Genomic DNA, 22,459 nt, shown 5'->3' on the forward strand with positions numbered 1-22,459 from the left:
TTTGTTTCCTTTGTTCACGCTTCCCAGTAAAATCTCGTTAGAAGAAAGGGTGGGGTGGGTGGAGTCCACAATTTCTAGTCTAATGTCCTCACTTAACAGACAATACAACTAAGGTACAGTGAAGCTAATGATTCATAGAACATTACACAAATAATTTCTGGTAGGGCTGGATGGGGAATTCATGTATCCTGACTCTTAACCCGTTACTCTTTACACTATATCATAATGAGTCCATATGAGAGAAAGACAGAGAGAGAGACAACCCCATCTTTTTAGTTTTTCTTCTTGCCTAACTGATTGGATATAATTTCAATAGGTCCTAGATGCTGCAATGATTGTTCTGACATTGTAAGTAGCTCTGAACAACAACATTATAACACCGTAAAATTAATAGGAAGAAAGGCAATGTAAATGCCAACTTCAATGTAAATAAAATATCATATTTTAAACTTTTTTTCTCTATTTTTCTTTTCACGTCCTTGCTCTTCTGAATGCTATGCACTTGTTTTATTTTTTGACTGAGTGACCTGCACCTAAGTTTACTGGGGTAAAATGGAAAACATCATGGAAGTTCTTCAAATGCTCCACTCACAATGCCTATTTAAAATTTTCATTTAGGGCTTCCCTGGTGGTGCAGTGGTTGAGAGTCCGCCTGCCGGTGCAGGGGACACGGGTTCGTGCCCCGGTCCGGGAAGATCCCACATGCCACGGAGCGGCTGGGCCCATGAGCCATGGCCGCTGGGCCTGCGCGTCCGGAGCCTGTGCTCCACAACAGTGCGAGGCCCGCGTACAGCAAAAAAAAAAAAAAAAAAAAATTTCCATTTAATATTTAGGGATTGTATTTTTCTCATTCTGATATTTCCTCATTTTAATCATGTTGCAAAAGGCACTCAATTCAAAAATAACTTTATGAAACGTCTTGCAAAGGAAGAATTTATATTAACTACTATGGTTTTAGTAAATTAAAAAAATGTCTTAAGCTTACTTTAGGACTAGAGACCAAGAAACACTTTATTCACGGTTCATTTTGCTTTCCCATTTCACATATTACTTGTTTATCCCCCCACATGCTTAATGATGTCCTCCTACATGAGTTCCACTTCTTCAGATTAAATGAAACTGTGTCATCTCTTGATAATATTCCATCCCTCACAGACCCTTCCAGCAGAGCCATTCCCACCTTCATCTGTCTTAACACGCAGAGCGACACACAGATGGGTCAACAAACTCCTTCATTCATACCCCCATTTCAAACCAGAGTGCCTATTTTATTAATTTGTTCATCATTTCTTTGTTTATTCATTTATGCTTTGTTTCAACAAGCAACCTGTTTATCAATCATCGAGGCTGTATAAACACTGCACCTACCAAGGGGAAACATGGGGAAGAGCAAACTTAACCTGGACCCTCAAAAAGCCTCCAATCTGTAATTTTTTGAAGTCTATGTCATCCATTTTCACCATCATGTCTTAGGACACAACCTATACAGCTCAAATGAAATGACACTTATCCCATGAATATGTTTACCCCAGGCTGTCATTATTGTCATTCTGGGAAATTTCATTACTCAAAAGATAGTCTGTGCAGAATCCTGGCTGTGTGGTGCTCTAATCTTCTCTAGTCCAACAACAGGGATGGCCAGCCACCCCTTGGTATGGCTAACCCTGGGACAATGCCATCTCTATGAGTGAAACTTGGAACTTTCACTCTCTGATTTCAACCTATCGCCCCACCCCATCATTCAGTTCCTCATCCCCTGAAACAGGTACTTCATTGTGATAATCAGGCCCTGACAAGTCCCTCAGGCTATTTCACCCATTCTGATTTTGCTTGCCTCGGTTCACCTTGAAGCTGGAAATCACTTCCATCCCCGCCCCTTGTTCTTGTGTCATTCTGGCCTTGCCAAATTAAAATCCAGCCCAATTTCTCTGTTCCTAGAATATAAAAAATGTTTAAAGAAACGTAAATAATTGTATAGCCTTGTTTCAATCTATCAAAATAGGATATTCTTTCATGATGATAATTGAATCTCCATACATTGTCCACAGCAATTACTCTAAATTTCCATTCCTGAAGATTCCAACCCTATTCCCATTCCCATACTGTCAATTGATGATATCTTTTCCTACTTACTTCAAAGAGTGCAACTTAAATGATGGGAATTCCATCAACTACCTAAAATTCAACAGAAATTTCTCTACAACAAGTCTCCCTTCTTCTTTTGATCTTATTGCTAAAAAAGATGTGTCTCTGCCTACAGCCAAGGTTACCATCCAAAGCTATTCCCTCACAACTCTTCTGATAACCTACTCCATCTTTCGCCTCGTCTCCTTTTACATTTTCAGCCATCTTTGCTGTCCCTCTTTTTGCACAGAGGCATGTTCAACAAGCCTTTGTCCTGGAGAAAACCTTCTCTGAAATGTGCAGTCTCTTAAGTCACCTCCCTAATTTCATGTCTCTAATGTTTGACACTATTCTCTGTCAGAAACTCTGCAATACTGAAAACTTCTCAGTTGAACCTACATAGCTTTCTGTATTTCAAATAAAACATCTTAATCCATGTATTATTATAATCATTACTGATAATAATAATAATAGCTAGCAACAATTGAACATGTATTATGCCTAAAATTATGCTAAACATTATACACACATTTCTTATTCATCTTCCATTGTTTTTTTTACCCAATTGAATGTAAGTCATTAATGACAGCGAGTGTTCACTATATCTTTCATGATGCCTAAAAAAATGCCTCGTACTTAGTAGGGTCTCCCAAATTGACTATGGATCTGAATAGCTAATGAAGCTATAATTGTAACGTTTGCCTTCATGTCACTGTGATTTTTGTCTTTCCTAACGGCATCATAAGACTTTGAATTCCTTAAGGATAGGACCATATCTTCTATTTCCTTTGTTTCTTGAACCTCAGTTCCAATTCAGCACACAACAAATACTATGAAAAGAACGAATGGAAATAGTTGAGTGGTTGTTCACAAGTGACAAATATTATTTGTTTATTTGACTGTTATACAGGACAGAAGGAAAAAAAGATATGATTTCTGATGCTAGTCAGTGAACAAGTGAAGGAAAAATCTTTGAGAGCTTTCAACATCCTTATACACAAACATTATAAATACTACTAAATCCTCTTCTACATTAAAAAAAAAAGGTGCTAGATAAAGATGAAGAGAGATAGAAAACTAAGCTATTCCTTCTTAATCTTTCTATTTTAACTTCAAATGCAACCTCAGAGCAGTGAAAAGAAATGTGTCCTACAACTTGTCTGGGTAGTTTTCCAAGATGTCAAAGGAATTTAATTGGCCAAGGTTCTCAGAATCGACTGTTTAGTCCTTCCATTACAAATGTGTTAAATATTGTATTTTGGTATTCTAGAGAAGTTAATGAGGAGCCAGTACAAAGGGAGGAAATAGTTCAGAATGCATTTATTTCTTAATGAATAGAAATGGGTAAGCTTACTTGCAGATGCAAACAAACCAGAAAAATAACCAAGAGAGGGTGAGAATCTAGTATATGTTAGGCATTGTACTTGGTCCTTTAAAAACGATATACCATGGGCTTCCCTGGTGGTGCAGTGGTTGAGAGTCTGCCTGCCAATGCAGGGGACACGGGTTCGTGCCCCGGTCCGGGAAGATCCCACATGCCGCGGAGCGGCTGGGCCCGTGAGCCATGGCCACTGAGCCTGCGGGTCCGGAGCCTGTGCTCCACAACGGGAGAGGCTGCAGCGATGAGAGGCCCGCGAACAGCAAAAAAAAAAAAAAAAAAAAATGATATACCATTTAATCGCTACAGTCAGACTCTGTAAACAGGGAATCATTATTTCCACTTTACCGATGTAGAATGAAGGCTTATTCTATACTCAAGTTCATGTAACTAGTAATTGGTAGAGACAAAATACAAATGTAGTTTACCTGACTCTAGAATCTAGAGCATCCCAAAACAACTTTTGCCTTTTTATCTGTAAAAGCGTTTATATATTATTCCTAAAATATTGGAAGCATGTTTAACGACTATTAGTTACAGTCAGTACAGTTAGTTCTTGGACAATAATTTTCTTGTGCTATATAAGATTAAGAACTGAGACCTCAACTGGCCTTACCCAGTTCCTAGATGTAAGGTGTTTTCCTCTTCCCAGGAAAGGAAGCAAAGATGCAGGTGGTTATTAATAGCCCTTTAAAACAAGAGTGCTAGATTGTTTGAGAAAAGGTAACTCTCACACAGTCAAAGAGGAAAACATCAGGGGCTTATTTAGGTCTTGATATGCACGTGGAAACACATTAATGCTAATGATCACTGTGCACCTAAGATAGATCCTTGTTACTACTAGCATGTAGGCAAACACATGTTTATAATGCTCCCAAGTTTTTCCGTTTCTCTAATCTTCTTAGAAAACACCTTTTAAAACACACTTTTGAAAATTCTACATAATAATTTCATTCTGATTTTGAACCAGATTAATATCTGGAAGATGTAAAGTTCTTTGTGAAAAGGTGTTCTTTACGTGTTAAAGCATACATTAAAAAAACTTTAAAACATTAAAACCAACGTAGAAACATTAAATGCAATGTAGAAGGTTATTACTATAAATCAGGGTTTTCAATGCTTTATATGCTGTAGATCAACTTTGCAATGCTGCTAATCTAACTTTGCTGTAAAAAAGTAATGATAGTCTGTTTTTCTTTGCCTTTAACAAGTAGATTTCAGAGACTTAAATCCTGGTTTCACTCTCTGAAGATACTGGACTTAATCCCCTTCACAGGGAATGTTTTCACCTATTGTGACTTCCTTTCTCAGAGTCCATTTCTTCTCCACCTAATATTTGTTCATTCATTCATTAGCTCATTCATTCATTCATTTTACCAGTCATAATGCCCACCATGTGTGTTCACTGCTGTACTGAGCACTTTGAGGCAAACAGAGACTAGCCCTTTTATCAAAGCAAATATTTGGGGGGCACATACTAAGGTCATACTAATTTACTCCTATTTCATAGCTCAAGAAACTGCTTGTCTCCATGAAATTAACTAGGTGAAATATGTGCAAACAACATAACGAGGAACAATTCAACATGCTAAAATTAGTGGTGTGCACCTGAGGGCTGTGGGATTTCAGACAAGGAAGAGATATATGTGGTTTGGGGGTGTTCAAGGATGACCACATTAAGGAAATGGGAGGTGAATTAGCCTTGAAGAACAGAAAGGTGGGTAGAATTTGGATAATTGGAGGAAAGGGAGTGAGAGATTAGGGTCTCAAGGGATAGCATGGGCAGAGATTCAGAGGTTGGTATACATGTGATTCTTTTTTGATATTACCAAGGGATTTGGTCTGACAAGAATGCAACACTGTTGGTATGAAATGGACGGCACTCAATACCTGTGTGAAGAATGTGGATTTTGTCTTATAGGTACTGAGGGACAATTAAAGATTCTAAGAAAGGAATTTGGACCATGAGAAAAGGGTTATAGGAAGAATGTGGACAGACTAAACAGAGGAGGACATGAAGGCTAGAGACCAGTCAGATGTAACTGAGTCTTTCTCATTTGGGGGATTGGAATAATGGGAGATGAAAATGTCTGAGTGATTATTTCAGGTCCGCTGTCAAAAGTATGTCAACCCAGAAATGTGAAAGGAAAGTTCAAGTGCTATTTGTCTCTCATTTCTTCAAAAACTCTTTCTGACTCAGGACCATTCTAGGGTCTGTGGTGAGAAAGTAACCAAAATCCCATATCATTCCTGCCCTCAAATAGTTTACAATCTAGTGGAGAGAAGCATACCTGCAGGTGTCTAATTATAATATGAGAGAGAATGACCCTCAAAAGAGTGAGTGGTTAATCTTGAGTGGGAGACTGTCAGATGGCTTCCTGGTAGAGATGGCCTTTAGGAAGGTGTATGATGCTGTCAGGCTAAGAAAGAATGAGTGGTTTCTACAGATTTTGACTCAGCAGAGTATACTAGGAAGGAGATACTTTTAGATTCTAAAAGACTACTCTATTCATTGATATGAACTTGGTTAAATTCTACTATGTAATAGATTTGTAGACTTGCGTAGGAAATTTAGAGGTCTTTTCCTTACTTTCAGTTAGGAATGAAATTTGTGTGTTGAATATCCAGAAATAATAGAGACATTTTCTTTGTCTTCCCCTGACAAATTATTCCAGTTAACAACAACACTTTTTATCAGAAAATATGCTTAACCTGTTTAAAAGTTATCTATTCCAATGTGTTTGTTCTGCTTTGATGAAAAATGTATCTGATATTAAAGAATTCCATATTCATGCACTAATAAAAACATATTTGTTGAGACCCTATTAATTTTTTTTTTTTTTTTTTTTTTTTTTTTGTGGTATGCGGGCCTCTCACTGTTGTGGCCTCTCCTGTTGCGGAGCACAGCCTCCAGATGCGCAGGCTCAGCGGCCATGGCTCACGGGCCTAGCCGCTCCACGGCATGTGGGATCTTTCTGTACCGGGGAATGAACCTGTATCCCCCGCACTGGCAGGCGGACTCTCAACCACTGCACCACCAGGGAAGCCCGAGACCCTGTTAATTTTAAGGCACTCTCATAGACAATGTGGTAGCCTAAAACCAATCTGTGTTCTCAGAGTTTGCAGTCTAATTTGGAAAAGACAATACATTAAGTTACAACACACTATAGCATCTACAGCAAGGTCAGCTGATTTGTTCTATAAGAGTTCATTGGAGGAGAATATCACTATAGGTTGGGATGGCCGGAGAGGAAGGTCAGCCAATAGCTTGACCTTGATCAATAGGACCTATGTGGGGAGAAAGAGATACTCCATTAATAAGCAACTTCAACCATTAAAGATGTCTTATTTCAATTCCACATGTTTTTAGCATCCAAAAAGATGCTAGGGATAAGAAGCAGTAAACTTATGGTTGGGAAGAAATATGTGTTATTCTCTAAAAGGCCAGAGTTCTAAGCTGAGGGTCACCAGTAAATTCCTAATTACCAAGTCCAATGTATTTGCTCAGCATTCTTTCAGTCATAGTTATTTGAATCTTTTGATTCAATTGACCATTGTCTACTTTTGAAACTTTCTTTGTCTCCTGGATATTTAATTTTTTTCTGTCTCTTAATCTTTTTTCTTTTAATGAATTTGATTTTTCTCCTTACTCACCAGAAGCCCTGGCCTCAGCTTTCTACATGTTTCAGTATATTTATTGTAAATGTTTTAGTCCCATGATGTTAAATACCATCTGAATATATTTGCATGACTCTCAAATCTTTATCTCTAGCCCTGACTTCCTGGGTTTCAATTCCTTATTTCCAATGAACATTCATATACATATATATGTATATATATATATACACACACATTTATATAACTTTTATATGAAAATACTTGTCTAAAGACAAGCTCAAGTTCTTCTCAAAATTGGATCCTTTTTCTGTTTATCTAGAAATAGCAAGTATTTGCCATGTTCTAAACATGCAGATGTGTAATCCTGAAGCCATTTTGATTCCATCACCCAGAGAATCAATTGGTCGTTAAGAAGTCATGTTACTAATTTCACCACTGTTGCCACCTGAGGACAGGCTTTTTGTCATGTCACACCTGAATAACTACAATGACTTCCAGTTGGTCTCTCAAAGTCTAGTTTTTCTTCACAGAAATCACGGTAGTATAACATGCCCCAAACTCTTTGGTTTGTTGCTTTACATTCTCCATTTACATTTAACTTACATGTCCAGCTTCATTTCCCATGATTTGCCTACTAGGACCCCCTGATTCAGCCAAATCCTTTTACTTGCTATCCTCTGAATAGATATTACAATTTCTTTCCTTGGCTTACACACTCCTGTTCTGCTAGAAGGACCTTCCTCACTCCTTCACGACTACTGAAAAGGAACTTAGTTCAAATTTCACCTCCTTCATGAAGCCTTTTCTGAATATTCACCCTATAGGATCTCTCATATTTCTGTAATTTGAAATAATTATAGTTCCTACTATTTGTTGCATATTTATCACATATTTTCACTTGTTTATTATTTTTTCTTGTGTGTTGGTCTCATCTTCCAAATTAAATAATAGCCATGTCTAAGATTTCCTGGCCCATCTTCCAGAACATGTGCACACAAAAGTGAATAGACAGAAGACACTCAATGAATACTTATTGATCTATTTATTGACTGAATACATATGAACTATAAGGAATAGTAAATAGTATGGGAAAAGGTGAACCTTAAGGCTATGTGAAGGAACATTCGAAATTGATTTTTAAATCTTCTGAATAGGAACCATTTTTATTAACCCCACTTTAGACCTTAAGTGTATAAAACAGCTAGTAAATTGTCACTTTGTGGAATAGCGACATTTTAAATGCCTATAAAGTTAATGAAATTAGAGTTTATTTATGCTTGAGGTTGAAATTTAACAATTGTCTTTAAAAGGAACATGAAGCCATTTTTGATCTTATGAGTTGGGACATTACAGAAAGTAACTAATTTGTGGTATCTCTTTATTACTGTGTTTTTATAAGAAGTTATTTTATCTTATTTCTATTATACACAGTGATGGTACCCCTACAACATAGAATATTAAAACTAGAAATATTTTTAACAAGCAACTAGTGCAATCTATTCATTTTTCAGATGTGGAAACTGAGTGCCAAGAAGGGCAATTGACTTGCCCAAGGTTGCAATCTAGTTATTGCCAGAGCTGTAGCTAAAAATCAGGATTATGGGTTCCTAATTCTATACCTTTTCCATAATCCCATATTATACAGTTTCATTTTTGTACCTTAAATTGACATTATTCAAATGAAAGAAAATTTACAGTAGTTTTTTATTATTTCTCTTATTTTATATCCAAGAATGTAAATTAGTGCATGGTAAGTTATTAATAAGAGCATTCTAAATAGAAACACAGCATGAACACTATTGTGATGTGTTTCGACATAAGGCAGATATGAATATCATCTTAATTATTTACATTTCTAAAACTTCATAAAACTGTGACTTGTTTTCATTGGTGAGTGGAGTGGAAATAGTTATGTGATTTTTTTTTTTTTTTGGCTTTTGCTTTAGAAGTTAACCTTATACTGGGCACTATGGTAATATTTTGGATGGTGGTATGAAGGATTGTTTGAAACACCAAAAATACTTAGCCTTATCCAGGAAAAGAGAGATAAACATAGTGAGTCAGTGTAAATTTGCACTAGTGACGTGAGAGGGTGTGAGAGGAGATGCTGTTCAGTTTTTGGGAAAGAACATGGAAGGTCACAATTGTCCTGAAACTCCATTCTACAGCAGTAGCAGAATAAAACAAAGCACCACTTACTACCTTCCTACTGCAATTTTTTAGCTTCATTAAAAAGAAGTGAAATTGTCTATTCTTTATGAAACTTTTGCCTGGAAAATATTTAGAGGAACTAGAAGATACTGAGAAATAAAATGAAGATAGGATAAAAAGGAACTCAGATGATCAGTTTTTATAAGGAACATTCACAGAATTTTGGTTTGTCGTTCTGAAGAAACATTTTACAATCTAAATTACACCATATCATTTGAATCTCAATGACTAATATCAAGGGGTGACTGGAAGAGGCATATTATATTACAATTTTCAAATTATATTTATGCAGTCTTTTAAAATAAAAATTACTACCAGAAATTTGCCCAACTCAGGCTTTGAAAAGATTTTTTTTTAAATCCAGTTCAGTTTTCTTAACTTTCACGGGCAAATTAGGGTTTAAGAATAAAAGATATATTTGCTGAATAAAATACCAAAACAGAGAATTCTGATTTGAAACAAAACAAGAGACTTGTAAAGTCTGACTTAATTGTTAAATCACAGACATACAAATGGATGGGTCAGTGTTTCTGTCTCTGACTCACTAAATCCACATGACGCAGGACAAACATGACCTTGGCGTGGTAAACTTACTTACCTGTACCATTGTTAACTGTGGTCTGGATCGTGGCTTCCGGCCCCATAGTGTCATAGTCTTCCTTCATTTCTTCTGTGGGGGAAGATTATCTTTAGCATTTGAAAATTGTAGAAAGGCTTACTATACTAAGCATGCTTACCACAGGAACAAGGAAGATTCTTTTAAAGGAAACAGAGAAAAGGCTTGTTGTAAACCTCTAAACAATAGCTTTGTTCAGGCAACTGAATGAATCCAATAGTGCTAGCTGCACAAGAACTTATTTACTTTAAGCATTACTGCAAGCTGTGAAAAACAGAGGTGCTTATTTGGGGCAAACGAAAGGCTTTTCTTCTAGTGGCAGTTCTAGTGACAAACAGGGGGAAAGATATTATTTTTTCAATAAGAGTCAAAAGCAACTAAGTATTTGTACTGACGAAGAGGCACGCTGGCTGCTATGCCTCTGGTAACACTGGATTATCAGAGAGAAGTCAGAATTTCTTATTTTATTTTCATGCATTTTTCCCTCCTTGGAGTAGCTATGATGGTGCTAATCTATGCAAGCGAAATTTTAAAGAACCTAATTCTACATACCAAAACTTGAAATGCCCAGTTTATAAAACAAGCATCCCAGAGGTACTGAAAACACCTGTTTCACTGTTTTATATAAACTTCTAAAACATATTTTCCTTATTCCTTTCCCTACCACTCCATAAATATCTTTCTTCCTTACCGTTAATTCCCCAGTAGGGAGTCATAGTCATTTTCTGAGGAAAAACATAGCTATAAGAACAGCTCAGTGTTCTGATGAAGATGAAAATATGTAACACTGAAGTTGAAGATCTATAAGTGATAAAAGGTCATCTTCTAAAATTGTAATATTTTAAAATGGGAAGAGTCTGGAGAGTAGGAGAACTCTCAGATTTTCTGCCTACCAAATTGTAGAATATGTGAAGTCAGAGAAGGACAGCTGACAGTTAAAAATCCTTCAAGAAAGTAAATTAAACATGGACTTAAAAAATTTTTATTTTTACAATAACAATACTAATGAGAACCAAACATGATCCAGGATGAATATCTCTCTGTGATAATCATTCTGTTTAAAACAAGAGAAACTTTATAAATAGGACTCTGTGAATTCCCAAATTTATCCTGACCATTTTTGCTTATCACATTCTAGTCATAATTATTTGGTAGAAAAACAGATTCTAGCAAATGTTACAACAAAATTAAAATATATGTTTTTCAAGTAGTATCCTGCAGCATATCTGTTTATGGCATCAGAACTGAAAATTTATGAGCCTCTTAAGGTAAAGTACACAGATATAAATAGATGCTAATTTAATGCCACTGGGCATAATACTAGTCAGATAATTTGAATGATATTTGTTTAAATTCTACGACCACTTTAAATTCATTCTTGGCCCTGGACTTCTCCCTTATCTAAGGAATATGTTCACAGGGACATTTTGCATAAAACATTTAGGAGTTCAATATATAGCAATACTTGATTGTCAATTATAATAATTGATTGGTTAAAAGGCTCCCTCATCTGATATTTTTATTAGTCTCTGTAAGGAATTAAATTAAGGTATTTCTGAGAAGTTCAGTACTAGATATAAATATAACTTTTGTGTCTTTCTTCCTCGCTCCTCTCATGTGATTTCTGGTAGCCAAGAGTCAGAAGAATCATAAGTTTTCCATCTGAGAGATCAAGTCACTGAGGGGAAAACAGTTAACAGCATTTTTTTTTTTTTTTTTTTTTGCATAATAGTGGTAATGTTCAAGATTTCTGCTGCACTTCCTTCCTCATTGTCATTTTCTTATGAAAACGTAAAGAGAAGTTACAGGAGGTAGTTGCTTCCCAAATTATTAAATGCTGGGTATTCACATGTGTAGTTGGCACTTAGTGTGCCCTGCATTCTGTAGTAATACTTTAGCTATAACCCTCTTTTACCAAAGATTATGCAACTGAGATGGTGTCACTTTCACCCAGAATGTACTTTGCTTCAATTTACTGAGCATCAAGCTTTTTTTTTTTTTGAACATCAAGCTCAGGTATGTGTTTTAAATACTATGCATATGCCTATTTAATTAAGTTTCACATGAATCCGTATTCAGAAGGACATCATAACGTGGGTTAGGAGTATCCCCCTCCTGAACTAAAGGCAATCCTGGCTGTCTTTCTGCCTCACGCCTAACCTTAAACATTTTTTCCCAAGACACCTCTGACTCAGCATACTGTGTCTAAAACCACATAGTATATTTGTTTTTAAAACACTTGTAAAAGTTTGCGTTTTCCAGTCACCCTTGGGATGAAGGTTTATAAAAATAAAGAGCACTTTCTTCCTCAAGATGAAGAATCCTTGAATAAGCAGAAAGAGGCCAAGATGCAGGTGATTTATTTAAGTCTGTGTCAATGATAATGATGTCATGGTTTCCAGCACACTGTGTCCACCCCATTGTGGGACGAAAGAATGTCAAGGACAATTCTAAACACAAAACTTTGATTGTGCTGGAACCGGAAAGGCACAGTAAGAACTCCACTGCGCTCTTCAGTGGAAAACCTGCATCCTGCAGACAAACTACAGAAAGCATGGGAGAGAGAGCAAAAGAGAGGGGGCTTATCTCAGAGTAAAGCTATGTGCTGAGGTATGATGGTAGACAGCCAGGCACCAGGGATAAAACACTACTAAATAAAACAGCACCAGAATTAGAATTATTGTCTATATTGTATGTTTTGAACAATAAATAAGAAAAATATTTTATCAGAAGAAAAATGTGTTATCTAAGAGTCAGGATAAACAATGAGTAGCTTTTTAAGACCAATTTCTTTTCATTAGACATCAAGGCACCACATCAGAGCACTTTTGGAACAATAAAAAAAAAAGAACAATAAATCATTACTAATCATTAGAACCAGACAGGTAATAGCTGGGTAACTTTCTTGGTCCAAATAGCCAAATGAGATTAGGGATTTACATTTTATTTAATTATTGTGACTCCAGAATGCTAGTTTATTTACCATAAAGGTAAGAGCAAAGAACAGCCTGTTCATTTGTATCACAGGCACCATTAACTACAGGTGATAACAGGGTCTGTAATGCATTCATATGGATTATTGTATATTAAAACATTTGGAATTATGATCCATGACCAACACAAAAAGCTGCCATGATCACAGACTACTACAGCTTGACATGGCTGTTTTGGCTGTTTTTCAATTACTGATCTTAATTTTTTTAAATTAAACTTTTTTTTTTCCCAGAAGTTTGGAGCTGTACATTTGTTATATCGTTAATAATTATTCCTTTAAGGGTGGAAATTCTAGTAATTGATCCTTACCCTTGATTTCTAGATATTAAAATTTAAAGCATCAGAACATTCATTCTTATAGCCCTGCATATCTAGTTCATTAACAAATATGAATAGCTAACACCAGCTCATTTAAATAGTATGTCTTACATGAGTTCTCGCCACACTCTGTTTCTGTCACACTGCTCCCAAGAATCATTGGCTCTTATTATACATGTAAATGGCTATCATAAAAATAAAAATTTCATTTAAGATTGTTAATGACTTCTGCAGCAGTCAGACTTCCTTTAATGATCATCCTCTGCCCCTAATTAAACGTATTTATCTTTCAAGCATCTTTGGCTGAGTTCTCCCTCATAGTTGAAAATCTAAAACCTTAAGTCTTCATGGATATAACGATAAATGTTTATGTGTGGGATTGCTGAGATTCAAGAAACCTTCACCGAAAGCAAAATTGGAAACAGAAAGAGTACAAAACTTGGCACGGTGTGTTAGGAAAACGAAAAACAAATACACTACACTCAAACTGCCATCAGTCATCTTTTTTCTTTTTTTCACATTGAATGTTCTTTAGTAGTGGAAGTACTTTTATTACCCTCCTTCCAGTATACCAAACAATGACTCTGCCTATGTTCGATGTTTTATACTCTGCGACATCACAATAGCATACAGGTAGACTCTTGTGCTTACTTATTTCCTTCCCACCCATTTCACCTATTTATAAACATGCTATTGTTATATATATCGTGAGGAAAAAAAAAACATAAGGTGGAGTAAATCATGATAGCGCTCACTGGGTCTTGGAACAGAGATTAAGGAGACATGAAGGTTTGAATTAGAAGGGTCATTAAAAAAAATTTTACGGGCCACCTTACCAAGTAGAGATTATCAGAGGGAGTTTAGGGGGATATGATTAATTCTCCTTTAGTTTGTTAATCATTTCCTACCTTGGTGATGTTTCATCCTAAGTGAATTTTAGACCATGACATTTCCATTTTCACGGTGGCATCTGAAGTTTTAGTTTGAATATAATTCACCTTATTTTTATTAGAGTTGGCCTTGGACCATTTCTACTTCCCCAGAGATTCCCACCAAACAGCAAGAATCATTATCAAGTACTTAGCTGTTAAATAATAAGAAAGAAAGCTACCTGACCAGGTAGAAGTGTGAAATCACATTCACACTTAACAAAAGGGAATGATTAGATGGTTGAATTACAATAGGAGGTGTCAGACAGACATTGAAACTACTGTTAAACTGACAGTTATTGGGTTTGTATCACTACACAAAACTTTCAAATACATATCAGTTGTGAGCTTTTATGTTTGCTTCCAGTTTCCATCCTGAGAGGATAGCTCTTGATGGTGTTGTATAATTGGCACATTGTACATGTGGTGCAAATCCTTCACGTTGTGTGTTTAAAATGTAGTTCATGTTCAACTTGCGTCCAGACGGAAACATAATCCCTTCCTAAGATGTCAGTAGTGCTGTAATGTGATAACACGACTATCACTTCATAATCTGTCACCAGCTTTGGTATCTCTATTCTGCGAGGGCTCTAGAAAGAAATATTTTAACGATTTGGTTGTGGACGCTCCACTAGGTAGATGGCACAGGAAGGGGCCAAGTTGTTTTAGACACTTACCTGGACCATCTACAGAGGCTGGGAGAATGTCGTTGTTGTGCCAGGTATGTTCCACTCCACCCTCTCTTATCTCATCTTCCTCCTCCTCTCTTGGCAATAGAGCCTGGCTCCCGTGAGGGGAGGACTCATGGTTGGGCACGCTAGCTGGACTCCTCTCCTGGTCCAGAGGGTTAGCAATCCCGTCCTCCTCAGCAATCTGAAGCTTGTCCTCCTCGTCGGTTTCAGAACCCGTGTCCACTACATTGTCATAGTTCACCACTGAAGAGGAAGCACAGAACACACACACTCTAAACACTCTGTTGAAAAATATCAGTCACTCCCTGAATGTTTAGTTAAATGGAAAATAATTGGTATTTTTGTAACTTAATTACTCAACCATGTCAGGAAAATATAATGAATATCTTTCATGCTTTAGCATTTTTATTCTTATTCAGTTATACCTGGGTACTCTTTCTGAGTTTAAATAGTTTTTTGCTAAAAAGATGGGAAAATTGCAAAAGCCACAGAAGCGCATATACTCAAAACATGCCTATATACGCGGAGACATATTGCAATACGCACTTTTGACACTCCACACAAACTTATAAAATAGATCTGCAATTGACAATTTTATTAGTTTAGTGACATGGAGTGTTTACTATGAAATGTTGTACTATAAATATGACATGCCTTCACTATATTAGCTGTGGTTTTATTCCTAGAAATGGTAGACGCACACACACACACACACACAACGTCCATCTATTTACTCAAATACATGAACACGTACACAAACCTGCTCAATCTGAAAGGTTCACTGTTGCTTCTACGTCAACCATCATGTGCTAAGGCCATTTATATCCCAATCTTTTAAGCAGAAAATGAGGAAAAGCCATATCTTCTGGGCCATTAATACTACTATTGAGATGTCTTCATAGCGCCATAATTACAGAAGATTTCAAAGTGACACAGGCAAGACCAACACAAATGTTAAAATAACTCACGAGAACCGGCGGGCTGCTTTTGCAGCCCTCAGCCCCAGCAATGCTCAGTAGCTTTTCTTAAAATAGACAGCCTGTAAATAAGGTCTGTGAACTCAATTGAAGGTGGCTGTTTCTGAATTAGTCAGCCCTCACAGGCTCTCGGCCTACATGCTAGTACATAAATTGTCCACTTTACCACCAGACAAGAAAGATTAGAGTAATAAACACGGGGCATTAGCTCAGCTAGAGAAACACACCAGCCGTTACGCACACACAGCATTGCCAAGAACTGTTAACCCAACTCTCCAGAAACACACACAAAAAAACAAGTTAGAACCATGACATCATGGGAACAAGAGGGAGAGAGAAAGAAAGAAAGAAAATAAAAAGGAGCCCGTGGAAAAAAAAAGCGCAAACAATTTTCAGGTTCATTTTGATTTCTCTGCGCCTAATAAAGCAATCCTCTGCTAAGTTATCAACTGAGCTATCTCAAGTGGCTCTTGCCAGCTATCGGATTATACAAAAGTGGCAGAAAAGGAGGAAAAAAATGAAAAGGATTGTGAGTCAGGTTCATAATGCTTTTGGAGAATTCTGGAAACATGTCTAGTTACAAATTTTAGTCAGTCATATCTGTTTGCTTTGACAGGTTCCCAGGGAGTAAAAAAGGAACAAAAAGAGAGAGATTTTTTCTGTCATGTGAGGCTGGGGACAAAAAGATTACACCGTGCATATCTGCTCATAATATGATCTTTGTATAATCCGCGGGTCTGCACTTGCCTTCGGAACAACTGCACAACAGGTGCAAATTAAAATGAAAACGGCAGCGGAGCCGGGCAAACAGAATCTGCTGACCTGGTTTGAATACCAATTGACGGGGGAAACAAAACCTTTTCAAGAGGTGTGACCACAAGGGCTTAGGCAAGTTCAGGCTGGGTAATGCCCTCAGATCTACAAAAGGAGAGATATTCTAACATCTCTGCTCTAGCTGTGTGGTCCAGATATACCTTAGTACAATCAATAATGTGCTTTTTTTTTTTTTTTTTTTTTTCCTGGTGACTGAGATTTAACCATTTCTTAGCAACAAGCAGAAGATTCTTTACAAATGTTCTGAACGCTGACTTCGGGGCGGAGGTGGGGGGCTGGTGAGAGTGGTGGGGTTATAACAAAAGCTCCGGAGGCCTGGGAAGCTTTCAACCCACCTCCTAAAAACTGATCTCTGGGCACAGGAGGAATAAAGAAAGGTCCAGAAGGAGTGAATAAAATTATCTAAGGCTGGACAGGCATTAAAAGGCCTTTATCCTGGAAAAACAACCATGCCTTTTAAGGTCTTTTTCTTCATGGACCACAATATCCCGTGTGACACGTGAGTGTTCCTGCAGCAATACAATTGAAATATTTTCTTGTGGAAAAAAAAAAGAGGAGAGATAAATGATTTATGAACAGCCCTTGAGGAGTCCCAAATATCAGAACAATCTAAACAAGCAATGAAGTCATGTCTCACCATATAGGGTCAGGAGTACAGCATCCATCACCTTCACAGGGCAACAATACTTCACAACCTTTAGGGTTCTCGCTCACAAATAGTAGTAAATACTTTTAAACTAAATAAATAACTGCTGTCAAGTTCACTTACAGAAGCAGTGTGCCATCTTTTCCAGAGTGTGTTAACTAGGGTGTCCATTCCCATTGGATGGCTTCCCAGAACCATTATGTTGGTATCTTACCCCCACTTTTAAAAAATCCAGGTAAAACAATTCATAACAAAGTTTCTGTATCTGAACTCAGAGTAGATAATTTCATTCTGTTCTTTCTGGTTGACCTTCTGACAATCAAAATTAAATCCGTTAATATGGACATGGCACTTTCCTGCTCCCCACCTCATCCCCCCGCTTCTAAATGCCCAGGATTTTCCTTTAAATATTTCTCTCAAGTCTAGTCAGTGGATTTGCCAAGTGTAAGCACTGGGGAAATTTTCACCACAAAATATTCTTACTATAGAATGGCCAGGACATGATGGGTTTACCTCCATTTGCATTAGGAAATAAAATAAGCTCATTTTCTCATTTGTTCCTGTTTTCTTTTTTTTGCCCACCATCATCCCCATTGGCATAAGGGATCTTAATAATGTAGATTTGTCTCTGCAAAGAAGAGATTTCATTTTGTATAATAACCAACATATACTGGTTTTAAATGAGGGTCATCGGTCAGAATATATTAGTACTGTGTCAATTTTTAAACTTATGGTACATATTTTTTATTCAACATTCAAAAGCACAGAACCACCTAAACATGTAGCAAAGTTCTACTCGGTCCTTACATTAGGCCAAATAAGCCACCCCTTGCATGAGTCTCAGCAAAATTTTATACATGTATTAGAGCTACATGGCTGGCAGAAAAACAGACGGTTACTTCAAAACCACAAAGAAGTGGGAGCCCAAAGAATTCCTTTCTGCAATTCAATAAACAAGAGAAAGATGTACTGTTTGCTGGCTCAAAATAGACACTAATTTTACATCTGTCTCTGAGGCACAGCAAAAAGCCAACTAAAGAGCAGTAATAAATGTCCAAAAACAGCATCAGTATCCAAAACTCTCCCAGTAATCTTCAGAGGAATTAATTACAATTCTGTGTAACAGTTGCATTGGCAAAATGCATCCATAATTATATACAGGTACTGTACTGTATTACAGGGAAATTTGCCATGTGATACCATGTTTACATAATAATTGATGGATAAAACTATTTGCATATGAAGTGCATATGAATTATTGGCATGGTTTGCCATTTTATGTGGAATCATATTAAAGTTTCATTTTCTCTAAAACTGTATGTGTAATACGGGGTTACCAAAGGGTATAAAGCTGATACTTAAATTTGCTTTATAGCAAATGGGCCTGGAAAGACATATCTGAATGTGCATTACTAAAAACCTGTATTTAAAAGGCTTCACAGTTTATCTATAGTAAGCATTATTTTCACCTCACCAGATTGCATTATATTAAATTCTCTCTATTCTTCCTTCTAAGTAAACAATACTCTAAATTTTAGCACCAGACCAATTAATTTTACAATCATATGCAAAACAAATAATGGTTTCTCTTTACTGTCTATTGATCTAACTTTTTTTCAGATTTTGTATTCTGGTGACATGTAACAGAATAGTAGCAAAACGAGACATTTTTATAATGTCCATACCTGACAGAAAATTTCAGAATTTGCAAAAATGGCCTATCACAGCATTTAAACATTGCTGATAATTAGCTTGACATTTGAAATACCAGAACTGTTGTTTTGAAGATGCCCTATACAATGTTACCTAACTAACCCCTTTTCATACTTATATGCTTTCTCTACTTTATTCTGTCAGTTACAGTACAAATAAGAATCAGTTGCTAATGTATTAACATGCAAAAGAACTGATATTAAGGGGCAATACTTCATGTTCACCAGAAGCAGACATTTTACTGATGTAAAGGAAAATAACATATGCAGGTTACAGACAGTTAATTGTTAATAGGGTGGTCAATAATGATTTTCTATAACTCCACTCAAACTAAGTGTGCCAATAAGTCTTTCGATGACATCATCAAACATTTATTTAATACCTGCAATGTGTTGAGTCCAGAGCACACAGGGATGCGCTATTCTCAGCTCAGGAAGCTTACTATCTGTTTAGAGACAGAGCAATATAAAACTGTAGTGCTAGAAGGACACGAAGTCAACCCTGGACATTTGACAAAGGAGGTAATACAGTTACAATGAGGTCAAATGACTCACGTAAGGCCCTGCAGCCACTTAGTGGCAAAGCTGGGGGCTAAAAGCACATCTTCCGGCAGGTAACAGCCACCTGGAAATATACATGATAATACACATTCCCAGTGAAGAATGCAATCTAAATTTAAACTCCACATGATCAGAGTAAAGGAATGGAAATCCCTGGGACTTTGGGGGTTTTTATGCTCCCAAATGAAGATTGTTGCTTAATTTTAAATTGTTTTGATGATTGTTACTTTCATGGATCCTTTTAATTTGAGTTATAGAAGCCTACCAATTTGATCAATTACCAGAATCTAACAATACACCCACGTCTCCCACAATAGTTTGGAAACAATAGAAATAAAGAGGCAGTTCCCAGAATTACGAGCTTGAAGACCTGTCTTCTTGTCCCAGTCCCAATATGTAACCAGCTGTGTGGCCTTGGCCTATCATCCAAGAAAACTTGGTATAAATGGGAAAAAATAATGGTAATGTGCTCCCTGTCTATGAGGTTGCCACAAGAAGACTACGAAATTGCATGTGTGATTGCAGTTTGTGGAGCATGAAACACTGATAACCACTGAAATAATAATAAAGACGGGACCATGGCCCCAGTGTCTTGTCTGCTGATGAGCTATGTGGTAGCTCTAAGTGAAACGAGAAGATCTGAATGTGTGCCAGTCACAGTTTTGGTGTTGGTCCTTCACTTAAAATTTCATTTGCAAAAGTATCAAGTAGGAGGCCCATGGTGGGAGAGAGTACGATTCATCCTTCAGCTAATATGTGAGATAGACATGTAAGCTCATTTTAAAAATGTCTCTTCTGGTGATATGGCTTAAAGTTTAAAAGAAGACCTTTGGAATTTTATGAGTCATTTGGTTTCCTAAATCTCTTAGATGCTTGGAGAACACGTACATCTGAGCCACTGGGTTATGGTCTAGTTGCTTTCTTAGAATGTCTTTATGTGTGGTAAATGTTGGGGGACATTCTAAGCCTCTTCACCTGAACCCTAGCCTTTTATTCCTCCCCCTTGCCACCAGACTTTGATTTCCAGGTACTGTGCCACTAAAAACAGGATGCAGCTCTTTTTCAAGGATTTTTATTCAGCAATGTGTTCTTCCAGGGAAGATCTATCCTTGATACCCCTTCTTTATCACAGCTAACTTGTTCCCTTTGCACTTGGATGGATAAAGATCATAGGACTAAATCAAGGTTCAAGTTTTCATTTAATAACGGGAGTCTCATGATAGGTACAACAAGGCAAAGCAAATTCAAACAGAGATTTTCTTCTGAATTTGGATATGTGTCACTGAAATGCAGGAGCCTTAATTTCCCAATTTAAAAATGGGAATAATGTTATCACTTGGGGATGCAAGGTTAATTAATGCTAGGAGAAGGGACCACGCCAGTTTGAAATATTCCCATGGAATGTGCTCTCCAGTACAAAACACTGTTATAAAAGAGCTACTATGAACATACTACAGTCAGCCTTTTTACAAACTAGCTTGGTCACTTTAATTTTTTATCCCAGGAACATTCAAAGGCATTAAACCCGCATTATAAATTAATGAGTTGTAAAATGTCAGCTGATAAAACAAAAGCAGTTTTGAGTATAGGGATAAAAATGTTTCCATTTCAGATTAGCTATGTAAAAAATATGCATATTAAGTGAAATGAGAGAGGAAATTCTGCACACAGTTCCAGTGGGGAGGGGCCAGTTCTGAGACTCTACCAACTTCCTATTACGGGATCATCTTGGGAAGATGGCAGGCACTCATCCCCTCTAGAAATGCTAGCAGCTTCTCTGTACCTGAAGGCACTTTCCAGTTTCATTATGTTAGAGATTTAAAAAAAGGTTAATTCCAGAAATTTGCTGGGGCTCCGGATAAGCTCCCACATGCAGGTAATAACATGATAGTTGTATAATTTTCCCCTCCAAACTTCTTCCATAATAAAGTATAAAGATAATGGCAAATAAAAATAAAAGTAAGGCTCCTCCCTTCTCCAAACTATCATAAAAACAGATATTGGTCAGAGAATTCGCACAGTAAATTCAGTTATCTTTCAAGAAGACACTATATTCCTAGGTTACAATGTTCTAAGTGAAATTCATGCTTACCCAAAGACTTAATATCTGTTTTTTGTTGTTTTTTTTTTTTACAAAAATAAACATATTAGGGTTTTCCTGTATATCTAGAACTCATAATGGTTTTGATTACCTTATTTATCTCCCACCAAAGGAAACTAGTCATTGAATTGATGTTTGAAACACACATGCCTCCTGCCTCGTCTTTCATTTAGTGAGTTTTTGTAGTTGTAACTTCTGTCCTTTAGCAATTCTCTCAGCTTCACTTTCTCTCTACATCTATGGTATGCTTACACTCTAGGGATATAGTATTTAGCTAATCTATACTCCAGAACACAAGTCATGAAATCCCTTCAATGGCGAAAAAAGTCTAACAGCACCTTCATCAGCAAGTCTAGTGTGATGTCATACTGAGGGAAAACCTCAGAACAATTGTTATACACAAATATTTTTATATGCATTGTACACCTATTTGCCAGCAATTCCACCATGCTTTATTAAGACATCAAGTGAATATATGTCTCCCCGTAATATGTCACAAGGAAGGAAAGATTTTAGAAGATTCTCTAATTACTGGAATCCATGATAATTCAACAATTTGCGTTATACCAACAATCAAAAATAAAGTATCAAGAAATTATACAGGGCTTCCCTGATGGCGCAGTGGTTGGGAGTCCGCCTGCCGGTGCGGGGGATGCCGGTTCGTGCCCTGGTCCGGGAAGATCCCACATGCCGCGGAGCGGCTGGGCCCGTGAACCATGGCCGCCGAGCCTGTGCGTCTGGAGCCTGT

At 37.0% G+C, this 22,459-nt stretch overlaps 1 protein-coding gene across 4 annotated transcripts in view; it reads right to left on the reverse strand.

The window, feature by feature from the left end:
- The window catches only part of ZEB2 (zinc finger E-box binding homeobox 2), a 132,861-nt gene that overhangs the window by 28,801 nt on the left and 81,601 nt on the right, over positions 1 to 22,459 (reverse strand). For 3 of the 4 annotated variants that reach the window (XM_082630762.1, XM_082630759.1, XM_082630760.1), the window contains 2 exons: positions 14,866 to 15,123; positions 9,930 to 10,001 (listed from right to left, as the gene is read on the reverse strand). In XM_082630762.1, the coding sequence (XP_082486888.1) occupies positions 9,930 to 10,001; positions 14,866 to 15,123 (330 nt within the window). The remainder of the gene's footprint in view (positions 1 to 9,929; positions 10,002 to 14,865; positions 15,124 to 22,459) is intronic. The other variant, XM_082630761.1, reaches the window with a different exon arrangement.

This window comes from Mesoplodon mirus (assembly GCF_964341445.2).
Source record: "Mesoplodon mirus genome assembly, chromosome: 8".
NCBI classification, from domain to species: domain Eukaryota; kingdom Metazoa; phylum Chordata; class Mammalia; order Artiodactyla; family Ziphiidae; genus Mesoplodon; species Mesoplodon mirus.